The following is a 15,271-nucleotide window of genomic DNA, read 5'->3' as shown; positions in this document are numbered from 1 at the left end:
CATCTCCTCTGTAATCTCAGTTATTTAATCAGTGCCCTGGTTTCTGTCTTACTATTTTAATAACTATCCTTTCATCATTCTGTACACCATTGTCTCCCATTCAAAAGTCTTCCAGTTGAACTTCTTCACTCACATCTGTGGGGGCAGAGATTTTAAAGGTGCGCTCCAGGAGGCGGGACCAGAACTCAGACAGGGTCTCGTCCAGGTTGAGAGCGGAGCCCCGGTAGTACTGTCGCAGGTCGACGTACAGATCTCCGTAGAGGCGAGTGTTCTGGGAGTACAGGGGCCCGAGTGGGGACAGCGCCTCCTGAAGAGAGCGCTCAGAGCGACTGTGCAGCTCAGTGAAATAAGCTGAGGGGGAAAAGGAGAGGAGAGAAAAGGCGGGACAATTGAAAAGGGAAAGTGAACAAATATAAAGTGTACCAATCATGTTGTCTTTTGTGTCATTTAATAAGTTGATAGAACAGAATAATGAGAGATATAAAAGAGTCAATCTGTTTCAGCTGAAGGGTCAGAGCTCCGAAACCTCTGTAGGTCAGACAAAGAATCACATTTAGTCACAAAATATATTTAAACTTAGAAGTGCACGCAGAAGGGAGGCCTCCAGTTAACTGATAACTGTCATGACAACAGCTACAAAACAAAACTCTCCAAGGACACAGTTTACTTCAGGTACAATAAAGCCATATACACATGAGAAGGCAGAAAATTACAAGTCTATACAGAGTAAAAATTTTGTTCCTACAGAAAGATAAAAGGAGAAGATTTGACAAGCAGAGAAATAAGGAGAAGGAGGAAGAAAACATCAGAGATGATAACATGGTCTTGTAAAGTTCATAAAGCTAACATGTTAGCAAACAGTTTCCTATTTACACACACAGCAGACGCAGAGAAACATTAATAGGAGTTGTGTTTCTGCCCATCTGACTAATGTAAGTCCAATATTCAATCTCTTTTTCTCTCTGTTATTGTTGTCACTATCTCCTGAGGAAAAATGTTTGGCTCTTTAGCCGTTAAGTGCTCCACCAAATTCACAAGCAAGTCGGTAACTTTGTTTATGCTCTGTTTGGTGATGAGCAGGTAGCATGCAGTGGGTTTATCTGAGCTTTTTTGTTGGAAAATAGCTGCCTAAAGCCTCTGTGAATGTCTCTAATGAAAGCAGAGAGACCATAAAACCCAAACTAAAACACTCTGTAGAGCTGAGGGGAGCTGCGGAGTCAGGTGATAATCCTCTGTGGGTTTGTCACCTTTCACATCACACACAGTCATCTGATCCCTTGTTTAGTTAGAAATATTAATAAGTGCAGTTTGATTGAGTTTGATTTTATTTTAATAAGAAAATTACCGAGTATATAGCAATTGAAATACTTTAGAAGAATGAAGAAATAAGGAATGTGATTGTTCCTCAGGTCAAGCATATCGATGGACAATGGCCTTGGATGTACTTAAGTTAAATTTCTACCAATTTATTTAACATTTTTAAAGGTTCCTTCGAAATTTGCTTGCAGCCAGATGGATACAAAGCGACACAAAGGTCAAACAGAAAGAATAAGAGAGTCAGCTCGCTGTCTCTGCAGTATATTGGCCTGGGCTTTTCCCTCATGCTTCAAAGGCTGTGGACCAGTGCCAGCCTGTTCTAACCACAACCAGATGGGCGGCCACATTAACTGCTACTGAGGTGGCCTGCTGCCTTGAGACTAATAATACTGTCCTCCTCCTCCTCCACCTCCTCCTCCTCCTCCTTCTCCTCCTTCTCTGACTAGTCCTCCTCCTGCTCCCTATTTCTTCTTTCCTCATTTTTTATTTTGACTCACTTTCTACCTTCCTAATGACACATTTCTCACTTGCCACATTTGTCTGTCTCCCTATTGTTAGCGGTGGCACTTCTCAGTCTTTCCTTCTTTTCCTCCTCCCTCCATCCCTCTCTTTCTCTGATGTGCAGTGATCTGCAGCCTCGGCTCCTCAGTGGGTCAACTGCTCATTAGCTGAACCAGCCACTGCCCCGGGGGACACCCCTCTGTTTGTGTGTGTGTGTGTGTGTGTGTGTGTGTGTGTGTGTGTGTGTGTGTGTGTGTGTGTCCCTTCGAGATCAGGGGATCGGCTTATCACGTTTCATTGTGTCTGGCTGACTCCGCTCTCATTATAACACCCAGTCAGGGGTCCCCTTGACGCACAGGACACAAACACATCCTCCCTCACACATGCACACACAGAAAAAAAACCCAACCATCCCTGGGAAGCTGCATTATCGAGCGCTGAGCACAGTAAGAGCTTGTACCAAACACAAATTCACAAATAGACAACATACTATTGTCATACTCCTCTGGGCCCGTCGTTGAAGCTGTGGTATTGAGCTCAGCCAGTAATGAGCATCTATCCTGCAAACACACACACACACAGATACACACAAAGACACACCCTACTTACTGTCGAAGCTCCTGTGGAGAGCGTTGAAGGCAGACTGCAGCGATCTGCCAGCCTCTCTGATCAGTCCCTCGGTCTCTCGTGTGCTCAGACCGCCCAGGTTCTCCTCCATGGCGCTGGTACAACAGGTTGGACCCTGAGGACACATCCTCAGATGTTCACCTGCATGGTGGGGAAGACACAGAGTCAGAGTTAATTACGTTAATTGTTTTATAACTATTCAATTTAATCACTGCATATGTCAACTCTTTAACATGTCCATTTACTATCAAATTAGCCTCAAGATCAGACTAAGGAAATGGAAATACAGGTGTATCATTTTCATTAATGACGCCAGTGATATGGCTCTATGGCAGTGGTAGTCGCTCCACCACTTTGATGCAGACTGGAATATCTAAAAGACTACTGGATGAATTGCCATGAAATTCTTAACAGACATCCATAGTTCCCAGACTTAATTAATCGTCTGACTTTTGGTCTAGCAGGAGGTTGACATTTGTGGTTCTACGAGAAATGTCTTGACAATATTTGCATTAACTGCTGTGATTTGCTTTTTTCAGACATTCATGTCCCCCTTACTGCCCTCAGGATGAAAAACTTGGTTTATTTCCTAGTAACTGAGTCTAACATCTTACCTTCAGGTAAAAAAATTTAAGGTGTCCTGTACTTTAGTTTATGACCAAATCCTAAACCAACGCCATTGCAATCACTCTAAGCTGTACTTTGTGTTTGGTAATTAGTAAACTGGTAAACATGGTAAAGATTATATAGTGCCTGCTAAACATTAGCATGTTAGCATTCTCACTTTCTGAGCTCAAAGCACCGCTGTGCCTGTAAGATGCACTATATGACAATGAACAACTGGTTACTGGATCTGCATACAGGTGCTCCACCAAATTCATGCCATCTGATGGTCTGTACATACATATGACAGACTATCAGTGTAACAATAATGTCCATCAATTATTCAGCACTATAAATGAACCAGTATTAATTATGAGCACTTTTACTTCAGATATTAGTGTATATTATTCTGCCAATAGTTATTTCCCTTTACCTAATTACAATCTGGACTGGAGTGTTTTTCCAGTGTGTTTCTGCTACTTTTGCTAAAGTAAAGGATTTGAGTGCCTCTCAGTCCACTGCATTAATCATTTATTAGAATCCTTTTATTTATACAGTAGTTTCCGACCAGAAAAGCACTCTGTACAGTAAATACAGTACACTTGATCTATATATAGCAACCATGGTTTTTTTCAGCTGTTTGTCTCTTTTCTATGCACTGGATGTTCTGAAGCTGTGTGTTTGTGTTATTGTACATTTGCTTAGGCCAGTATGTTGGTAGACTAACAACCAACTGATTGAAGTTCATAGTATTCCAATACATGTCATTGATAAACCTAATTTAGCATTTTGCAGATGCCACTGGTGTGAACCAGAGGGCCAGGGACCTTTATTACATGTTATCCCTCATTTCCTGCCCCCTCTTCAGTGGTGGAAGAAGTACTGAGATGTTTTACTTAAATAAAAGTAGCAACAACACGTAATTAAAATACTCCATTACAAGTTGAAGTCGTAGGTAGAAAAATACAGAAATACTGGAAGCAAAACACTGTCGGATATTTTTTCTATAACAATCCATCACATTTTATAAAATAATCTTATATTTTAGATCAATAGATAAGATAAGATAAAGAAAGGTTAAAAAACAAACGAAAATAATAATAACATTAACCTTTTTCAACCGTATCATGTTTCAGCTTACAGGACAAAATGTTAGTTTGACCAGAGCTGAAATACTGAAACTCTGCAGTGATAATAAATAACTATAATAATGATAATAACAATAATATCATTTGTATAGCACTTTAAAGGTACTCAAAGGCACATGACATGGCAATAAAGCATGATAATTGCTGAGAATAATGAAACCGAAAATGTAAAATGCAGAATAGGAGTCTAGAAAATTGCTCGCCTTCAACATTTGTTGTCTATGCTTATGGGGATGCTCCCACAGGGGAGAATAAAGATAAAGATCTTTTTCCAAAACACCTACACACACACACACACACACACACACACGCACGCACACACATGCACACACACATTCAAATATACTTGTACACACACACACACACACACACACACACACACACATGCACACACACACACACAGAGTCTGCCAGACAGCCTAGAAAGCAGTCTGCCGCATCAGTCTCTTGACAGACTGTGTGTGTGTGTGTGTGTGTGTGTGTGTGCCCAAGCCTGGAAAGGTTAAGGGTGAGTAAGTACCCCACAGCTGTGTGCATCACTGCTCCCGCTCTTCTTAACAGGTCCTGGGTTTGGGTGTGTGTGTGTGTGTGTGTGTGTGGATGTGTATGTGTGGGTTGGGGGCAGAATTTGTCCACCAGGGTAAGTGGAGCAGAAGAGGAGACGCCTTAATCATCACTCCTCCATGAATCTTTCATTGGCACTGGCTGGTGTGTGTGTGTGTGTGTGTGTGTGTGTGTGTGTGTGTGTGTGTGTGTGTGTGTGTGTGTGAGAGAGTGTTTGTGGGTGAGAAACAGAGACTGGCAGCCGTACTACGGGAAATAGCAGTTTATGCACCACCTTACGTCTTTTCCCACTTCCCTTTTTTGGGTATTTTGAGATTTTTTTTTTTTTTTTTTTTTGCTTTATCACAAATCTAAGAGGAAAGTGTAAGAGGAGCACAAGTCTGGAGCTGGAGCTGCAAACACTCACTCCACAGATCAGCCACGACACTCATTTATTATTCCCATTCCTTCAGTAATCCTCAAGTGTCAAGTGCAGGTCAGTCAGTCTGAGATGAGACGCTTCACTCTTCTGAACCCAAAGAGCATCAAACAAAATCACTTCCCCACTAATAACACCTGTTCTCTCTACTGAGCTGTGTGTGTCTGATTGTTGAAAGTTGGAAAAAGCTTTTGAAAACGCATCCTCACACTTCAGCTGCAAATTTTCACACAACTCCCACAATCCTGTCAATCTAGTTTACAGAGAGAACTTCTGCATCACCTCCACCTCTTTGTGTTCAGCACTGACTGCTCGTGTCAACACCTGAGGAAAGTCTTTTGTTTTAAATAGATGCTATTGGACATGAAAAGCAGCATCTGCACAATCAAATACGACCGCCAATAATTTTGTCCCCAGCCAGGTGTTAGGTTCCAATTTAAATTCACTTTAAGAAAGAAACAAATAATCAGTCTATGTATCCTGGGCATTTATTTTGATTTGTGTTCTTATCTGGTCAAAAAAGACTTGTATTTGTCTTTCTGCATTGATACCCCACATTAGTGTTCTCCAGGGTACCAATTAACTTAGTGCCGTTATCGTGATTTGTAGGGCTGGAGGAAAATATTGATTCACATGAGAATCATAGTCTTTGTCGTCTATGATTCCGGTTTGATTCACAGAATAAAAAATAGGTTTTGTGCCTTGTTAATGACTTTTTGGTGGCAGATCAAAAAACGGCAGAACTCAACTGTAGCTGTACACAGTGTGCAAACCCCTGAGTCATCTAGTACTCCATTTTTGCATATTTTGGATGTAATACTTTAAGTAATACTTTGCAAATTTTCAACCAGCTTTGTTTGTGGGTAGGATGTGTTAATAAAATGCAGTAAACTTCCCTCCATCCTACCAGTGTTCAGATCTGCCTGCTCATCTCTCAGCTCAAATGCTGCATTTTGCATCATCCAGCAGATTTTCACTGACTCTTGGGCCATTGCTTCAACTTCAGATTATATATCCTCATGTTGAATCCCCGCCACCACGGACACAAAGAGACCTACCCCTCTCTCTGTCTCAAACTCGAGGCAGTGCTGATCAAATATAAACCAAGATTCAGTTACTGTATTGCCCATTCCTTACCTAAATGTCTTAAGAAACACATTTTAGTACACTGTTAGGCTGTAATAGGAGAATTTCTGAGCAGGAAGCAGGCACCGTAATGTGTCCTGTATTGTAAAACTCAGGGGCTGAAAATACTGACTAAGCAGCGCTGATAAAATATGAATACATATTCAGTGACTGCATTGCCTACTTAAAATGTTTTCAGGAACTTATTTTAATAACAGTTTATCTGTAATTCAAGATAGTTTGTTACCAGTCATCCACCATATTGTTTCATGTGGAAAAATGGCCAAGCTTGCATTGCGTCACCCACCAGAGGAAGTATTTATTGTGACGTTGCGGAACAGTGCATTGTGGTAATTGTAGGTTTTCTACCTTTGTGCAAAAATAAATGCCCCTGCATAGACAGCCTAGTTTTGTGAAAAAGACCATAATTCAAGATGACTGAAATATCAGCTTCAAACTGAACTAAATTCAAAAACTAATATCACAATCTAAATCTATATATCCATACATTTTGACACAGGGTTATTGACAGGATTGTTAATCAAATGATCAAAGTCCAACTGACAAACATTGCGGCCCTTCGGCAGTTGCCCAATAGATAATCCATCAATCAATAGCCACAGTATCATAATCAGATTACATTTCAAATTTCAGCTTGACATCAGTCAACAACACATTGACACATTCCCTAAAAAAATTGAGCATTATAAGCTACAGAAGAGGGGAGGGAAGAGGAGAGGAGAGACACAGCCGAGGTCTGAGGTATCAATCAATGTCATTTTCAGTACTCAGGTCACCTTTCTAAAAAACATCTTAGAGGGCTCTACAGTCAGGCAGAATAAGTACAGATAATTCCTCTGCAGGGTTTAAAACCATCGGTGTTACACATGTGGGTCGGAGACAGCACACACCATCTTTGTGCACTCATGTGCTGCAGCTAATGTTAGCATTTAGTTGTTGGTTTGCTTACCAACCTAAACGACGCAGGGCGTTTACCACAGACACATATGCTTTACTGCATTCCTGGGTTGCTGGGTAATGGAAGCAGCTGGTATCCTGCTATAAAAACTTAATTTACTTGGAAAATACAGAAGTGGGCACAGTGGTGAGACACTAACACATGTACAAAAAGCAAGCTTGCAAACATGCTATACCTGCAGACAGATACATTACAGTAGCTGAAATGACTAGAACACAGTGCAGGTTATCTCATCTGAGAATAAGTGCCTTGCTCAAGGGCTTTGCGATGGGCCTTTAGGCAATCATCTGCTCATAGTGTCAAAAAAAGACTCCTTCTAGGCAAAGACAAAACAGCTTTTAGGTGCTGCCAGGAATAGTGGTGTAAATATGGAGAGGAGAGGAGAGGAGAGGAGAGGAGAGGAGAGGAGTGATTAGCTGTAAGGAGATTTGCGTCAAATAAAATCAGTTTCTATAAGTGACTGAATTGCTCACATTGTTTTTTACTTCAAGCTTCAGTATATATTTAGTTAAGTCCACATCCCGAAGGACAAACACACAAATATACATAAGTCCGTACCACACTTGTGAGGACTCTCACTGACAATACTTTCCTTAGTGCCTATGGCCTTAATCAAATGAGAAAAGCAACATGCTAAGAGCATTTCAATATAAATTGGTTTTCCAGGATTATTTTGTCAATCATTGGTTGCCATTGGTTGTGGTTTGACAGATAGTCTGTGCTACTAATTTCACTTAATATCACAAGCAACTTTTCAAATGCATCCCTTACTCTTTAAACCATGCAGAGTATACTTAAAACAGACTTGTCCGTTCAAAAGTTTTTTCCAACCACGTCTGAAGGCATAAGTGTTCATAGCTGTTCAAAATGGGCACACTCGAAGGAGGTGTGAAAAGCTTGTCATCATGCAGAGGTGGGGAGATTCGATGAATCATCCCAATGTGGATAATGACACACACTTTTGGACAGTTTCACCTGGAAGGGATTGCACTTAGTGGTAAACATCGAGGGTGACAGGCTTATGATGAAGAGAGCTTCAGAAAATGTCAAACCCGCATACTAACATCACCTTCGCACACCTGGCCCGGCCAACTGTTGCTAGAGTGACAGAGCTTGTTGTGTTGTTGGTTTTGGAAAGTTACAAAAGGTGTCATAGGATGTTACAGACAGTTTGAACGTCCAACAGTAAGTTCTTTTGTACCCTCACAGCTAACTGTAACCCTAAAACCTGGAGCTTCTCTGGGTCTTATTCCCCATACAAAAGGTTTGCCCTGGCCGCAAATATTTCCACGAGGTCATCTAAGCCTAACAATTTTTGTGGAGCATCTTTGGATCTTATCCCACTGACCAACCTCACTCATCTCATCCCAGATGTCTGACCACAGTTTGAAGTACAAGGTTAGGTAAAGGTGCATTTAAGCCTCTCTTTTCCACTGGGCTCAACTTGAATGGGAAAGTTGGGAAAGTGACATACAGAACCTTGCCCTTGACATAGGAGAAACCCTTACTTAACCATTTTTTTTAACGGTGAAAGTGACGACCAGAGAAACAACTGTTCTTCCTTTCGAGGTCTGAAATGGAAATTGGTCATCACAAAGATACAGTAAAATCATAAGAGTACAGAAACACACTCAGTTATAAATATGCAGAGCTTTAGTTTCTGCCTAGCAGTGATAAGATAAATTCCCTCTGGGCTATTAAGAAGAAGTGTGATAGTGTGGGTCTATTTTTTTTCCAAGTAGGATTTTTATTTTTATCTACGCAGTTTCAAATGATGAGTTATGAAAGGAAGTGCAGAGGAGAGAAAAAAGGCACATTGACAGCTGAATTCAATACAACTTTATGAGAACAGCGCAGCAGAGCTCTTTATGGCTCTTCATCCTGGTGCTGCCCCTGCTTATATTTGTCAAATGCTTACAGCGGTGAACAGCTCAGCAGTGTTGCCAACTTGGTAACTTTCTCACCAGATTTAGCAACTTTTCAGCCCTCTTAGCAACTCATCATTAAAAAGCAACTAGCAACAAATTTAGCATACTGTTTCGACCATCAGAGTTTTTTTTGTCACTCCCTGGATTCAATGGAAAGTTGTGCACTATAGTACACGTATATGCCCCATACCTCTCATGGCATCTCAAATGGTTTTTTTTTTGAAGATTTTTCAATTTTGGAGATAGTGCTAGATACTTAAAATGGAAAAGAGTTGGCAACACTGCAGCTCAGACAAGGCTCTTCTTTCAGGCACTTACTTCGTGATGACCAATTTTCCGTTTCAGTCCTCAAGAGGGAGAACAGTTGTTTTCCTAGTCATTACTTTTTAAAAGGGCTCTTTCAATGTTAAAAATTGGTTGAATAATGGTTCCCCCCATGTCACTCATCCATCCATTTTCATCTGCTTGTGTGTTGCTGGGGCAGCAAGCTGAGCAAAGTACTCCAAATGTCCCTCTCCCAAGCAATGATTTCCAGCTCCTTCTGGGAGATCCCAAGGTGTTCCCAGGCCAGATGAGATATGGAATCCCCCCAGCATGTTCTCGGTCTACCCTGGGGCCTCCTACCAGCAAAAATGCTCAGAAAACCTCTAACAGGAGGCACCTAGGAGCCATTCTGATCAGATGCCCAAACCCCCTCAACTGACCCCTTTTGACATGAAGAATCAGCGGCTCTACTCCGAGCTCCCTCCGGATGTCTGACTTCCTCATCCTACGTCCAAGGCTGAGCCCGGCCACTCTGCACGAGACACTCATTTCGGCCGTGCCTATATCTGTGATCTCATTCTTTCGGTCACTACCCAAAGCTCATGACCATAGGGGAGGGTTGGGATGTTGATGGGCCAGTACATCGAAAGCCTTTCCTTCTGGCTCAACTCCCTCTACACCACAACAGTCCAGCGCAGTGCCCACATCACTGCTAAAGCCACTCCAAGCCACCCGTCCATATCACGCTCCATTTTACCTTCACTCTTGAACAAGACCCTGAGATACATGAGCTCCTTCACTTGGGGCAGTGACTCTCTCCCAGCCCAGAGGGGGCAAACCACCATTTTATGGCAGAAAACCATGGCCTCAGACTTGGAGGTACTGACTTCCATCTCAACTGCTTCGCACTCAACTGCAAACCAACCCATATGGTGGAGGTCACGATGTAATGAGACCAACAGAACGACATCATCTGCAAAGAACAAGGATGCAAATCTCAGGTCCCCAAACCAGAGAATTTTTTCCTCTCAGCTTTGCAATAAGGTCCTGTCCATGTCACCCATCCGTTTGGAGTAAGGTACCAAGGTCAGTGTTTAGGCTTGGGTACTGTATGTCACTCAAGACTTTCCAACACAAGAGGAGCCAAATGGAAACACATGATCAAAATATTGGCAAAAAGATGTAAAAGACAGAGTGAAGAAGACATCCCTTTTGTTCTGCGGTGTCTTAATATCTGCAGCAATGTTGTGAAGATTTTGACTACCTTCAGTTGCCTCCTAGAGGGGACCTGATCAGTGGAAAGTAATTTCCTGCAGCTCTGTAAATAGTGATGAAACTTGAGAGTGGACAGCTGTAAAGGAGAATCTGACGCTCTAGATAAAGATAAAACGAAAAAAGCAACATAAGGAACTATTCTAACTATAAAAAAAGACAAAAAAAACCTATTGTCTAATCATTGCCCACTCATATTTTAAACATTTATGTATCCAGGAAAGGTCAGCTGGGCTTCTAGCCAGTAAAATACTGCTTCACATTATTATAATCATCATCACAATCAAACCCTGAGTGCTCCTTAGTTCGATCACAGCCTTCTATTTTCGGCCACCACTCACCCACTTTCTCATCTTACGTTTTGCCAGCAGCTCAGGGACTCAAACCAACAACCTTATGGCCTCAATCTGGTTTCTATAAACTCTGAGTCAAGGATGTAGTCAAGGCAAAATCTATTTCAACTCAGATTACCCTACTTAGAGGAATAGTTTATTCACCTCGTTAGACTGGCATGAATCCTGATGAGGTAAATTCTTTTGTATTGATTATGTGGAAACGTCTGATGTAATATTTATGGGTATAAATTCATTTAATGGTGGATGTTGTGCCAAGTAGAGATCACAGTTTCCCACAGCCCTCCTGGAGCTAAGTGCTGCATTAGAGAAACTGCAGATCCTTGTTCTGCTGCAGGGTATTTTTGCACTTAATCATTAGTGAATCCATTTAATTCGAAACTTGTTTTTTGGTTTCGCCTCCAGACGTTTAACAGCTTACACAGGTCGCCATGGAGACCACATCAAGACAACATTGCTTAGCCATTCATTTCCTCTTGCCATCAAAAGCATCTGGCTCTCACTTTCTTCTCTCTGTCACACCCTCCTGCTCTGTCTCCCTTTTTATTCCCTGCATTCCTTGTGGCAGCCCCAACATACCTGAGCCCGTCTCAACAAGTGAGCCAACAATCAGAGCGCGTGCCAAGCAGGTGAACAGGTACCCTGCACCACACTGCAAGCTGACAGGAAGCCATCCAGCCAGGCTGCAAAGAGCTGAATCAACACCACTAAGCAACAGGAAGTGTGGTGTTTGCTGACACTTCCCGCGTGACATGCTTTCTGCCTCTTGTTGCAAAGAACCATCTATGATCTTTTACTATGCTTAGTCACCTTTGAGTGAAGAGAAACTCAAATTAAAAAACCCATTAAGCCAAACTTTCACGAAGCCAAATATTCTAGATGTGGCAACACCCGGATTTAATCAAAGACAGGGCGTTGTTGAGACAGCAACTGATTTAAGCTCTTGACAGCAGCTGTCTGCTTATCTCTGTTTGACACTTAAAATTAATTAATTTCTTTTTTCTTTTTTTTCAGTGTTATGGTGCCATGCTGCTGGCTTGTATGCAAGACATAGAAATTAGTTTGGCATCCATCTACAGACTGATAACTGGTATTTTCCCTCTGGTAAAATGCATTTTTAATGTTCATGGGAAGATTCTTTGCTCTACAAGTTGTTTATCTTTGCTACATGACATGGCAAGATGATTATTCTGATTCTGATCCAGCATTCATCACTGTCTGGAGATGCTTCACAAATATATCACACATTTTCCCAAGAGAATGTAAGATAATGTGAGTCTGATCTACTGTAGCTGAGCTCAAGTGGATTGTTTCAGAGAGAATTAACTGACCTGACCTTAGTTTAACTGTGATGAATTGTCCTGTTTAAATTAAAGTCCTTTTCGAACTATACTGTGTTTACTAAGATTGTGTAACTGTAATTGTTAGCAGTGCCATCTTTGCAGCATTTTTAATCCACCATTAATTTCTCATCCGTTAATAGGAATGGTTCAATATTTTTGGGAAACATGTTTAAGATGACAAGATAAAAGTGACTCATCATCTTTGCCAGGAAGCAATTAGCTTGTTTAGCATAAAGACTGGAAGCAGGGGGAAACTGCTAGCTTGGCTCCCTCTAAAACCACAAATTGTTCCTTTTATATTACTATTTTTGTTAAGATTAAACAAATGAGATATATCGTGTGTTAATTAATGAGCTTCAGAGGTGCTAGAAGGCAGATTTTGGAACTCTGGACAAAGTCGGGGTATCTATTTCCCCTTTTCCAGCAGTTTTGCTAAGCTAAGATAATCACCTCCTGGCTCCATACTTAACACGCACACATGAGAATGGTATTGATTTTCTTATCTTTATCTCAATGTGGGAAAGAAGGCAAATAATAATATTTCTCAAAATGGTAAACTGCTTCTTTAGAATCAGAGGAATTAAAAAATCCTTCTCTTTGGGGACAGTTTGATCAAATAATTTTTAAGGTTCTATTTTGTATTTACTGTAAATCCCATCTGAATCCCAAAATCCATTGGAGGGTTTGAAAGGCATATTTTCTTTAAAAATCCTTGAAATCACAATTTATCACAGCCAGAAACTGAAAAAAAAATAGAAATTATCACTGGATTATCAAATTTACAACAGTTCTTAAGCACATCATGCGTGAAAATGCTTTATTCAAGACTCATAACCAAAGCTAAGCTTAAAAAAGTGATATTTCTTCAAAATCCCTTTATTCTATATGTCCTGAATAAAATTTAGCAAAAACTAAACCATTTGCATCGACCACATCCTGTACAAAACAGTAAATTCTGTGCTCCTGCATGCATGACAACAATTAGAAACCAAGACTTTCTTCAACTCCAGGATTTTGTTTCCAGTTTTTAACCTTTAACTTTAAGGGTAAGATTTGTAAAATCTAACAACATCCTCTGTGCTAAATTACTGATATTATTGTGGCTGGCCACTGCTGCCACTGTCGTGTACAGTTTATTTGGGAAAACGGTCATTATGTACATGTTGCTGATGCTGGCTGTGTGCAAGCTGTGATGGGTGTGTGTGTGTGTGTGTGTGTGTGTGTGTGTGTTTCCATATGCGTGGAGGACTGTGTATAATGTGTGGCAGGATGTGTGGATGTCATGCACTGATATTCTGCAGACACAGAAGATAGGTGCAGACACAGCTTGTGCGATGATGCAATTTGAGGGTAGGATTTGCATTTTGCTTACGAAATTAGCTTCCGTGTTATTTGTTTGTTGCATTGGCTCCAATATATTTGCTGTGAATCTAAAAAATATATGGTAAGGACCAATTTAAGGTGGAGGGAGAGTCTTACCCAGTGAGGCTCAAGTAAAAAATATCTGTAGCTTCGGGGAGAGTCACGGAAAATGAATAAATAAACAAATAAATAAAAAGAAATAAGAAATAGAAAGGAAGTCCAACCCCAGCCACTCCCACCTCAGATAAATAAAGAACAACCATTTCGTGAAAAATATTGACATAAAACACTGAAACAACATGACTGGTTCCTGATGAAATGGCTGTATTCGTTAAAACTATACCTCAAGACCATAGACTGTAATTGAATTATATAAAAATTCAACCTCCGTACAGTTAGAGACCAAAACTGTTTTCTGTAGCAGGGTGTAAACATGTTTATTTCCATGGTAAAGCTAGGCATTTTAACATGGAGGTCTATGGGGACTGACTGGCCTCTGGAGGCAGCCTCAAGCAGCCGTTCAAAGAACTGCAAGTTTCGAAACTTCTGTGTTGGCTTCATTTCTCAGCCCTGGAGGTTGCCGCTTGCTCAAGACACCTCAAACATCGCAGGTAACCATACATCATATGCTTCACTTGACTTCACAATTGCATATTTGTTGCATCATCCTGAGATCAAAACACTGTGTCATTCCTTTTTTAATTACTTTTATGACTTTGCGGATTTTGGTTTGAATCCTCAGCATCTAGGAGTGGTTGAGTTCAGTCAGTTTATCTCCTAAATCAATCACAAACCACTATATATACAACATAATTCATCTGTGCAGGGTAAGACTAATGCTACTAATGCAAAAGGGCCCATTTTCATAACTGTATGGGAGCTTATGAGAACACACACACACACACACACACACACATACACACAAACACCTCCCCTCGTGGCCTTCATCATTAGGTGGATCAGGGTCACCAGACATACAATTAAGAAGATCAGGTCACTATATTTCATAACACACGCACACCAGTTATTAGAATTATATGTATACACTCTTATCTGTCTACACACCCAGATATACATACAGACACACACACGCACACAGAAAGGTAGGGAGACATTTAATGTTACTAACATAGACATAATACCCTGAGGCTGTAGGTTACGCTAAAAGGAATGTACAAACCAGATAATCTCTTTTCTTTCTAACACACACACACACACACACACACACACACACACACACACACACACACACACACACACACACGCACACACACACTCACACCACAGCTTTAAATATGTGCCACAAAGCTATTAACACATCAGCTTTTGGTGTTTCAGAAACTGTGAAACACTGCTGCTAAACAAATGAACATCCTCACTTATCCCCTGATATTTTGAATCAAGACAAAATCTCCAAAAGAGCCAGACTTTGCAAATATAACTTTCATCATACTTAAGTATCTGAGC

The 15,271-nt window shown here is 40.9% G+C and overlaps 1 protein-coding gene across 1 annotated transcript in view; it reads right to left on the bottom strand.

Annotated features, from left to right (window-relative positions):
* LOC125895810 (glypican-1-like) overlaps positions 1-15,271 on the bottom strand; it is a 51,929-nt gene that overhangs the window by 13,837 nt on the left and 22,821 nt on the right. The window contains exons 2-3 of the mRNA XM_049587938.1: positions 2,428-2,586; positions 134-351 (exon numbers count right to left, since the gene is read on the bottom strand). Coding sequence (XP_049443895.1) covers positions 134-351; positions 2,428-2,586 — 377 coding nt within the window. The remainder of the gene's footprint in view (positions 1-133; positions 352-2,427; positions 2,587-15,271) is intronic.

The sequence above is a fragment of the Epinephelus fuscoguttatus genome, linkage group LG10 (genome assembly GCF_011397635.1).
Source record: "Epinephelus fuscoguttatus linkage group LG10, E.fuscoguttatus.final_Chr_v1".
Taxonomy (NCBI): domain Eukaryota; kingdom Metazoa; phylum Chordata; class Actinopteri; order Perciformes; family Serranidae; genus Epinephelus; species Epinephelus fuscoguttatus.
The sequence above is the reverse complement of the archived record's forward strand: the minus strand, read 5'-3'. Positions and strand labels throughout refer to the sequence as shown.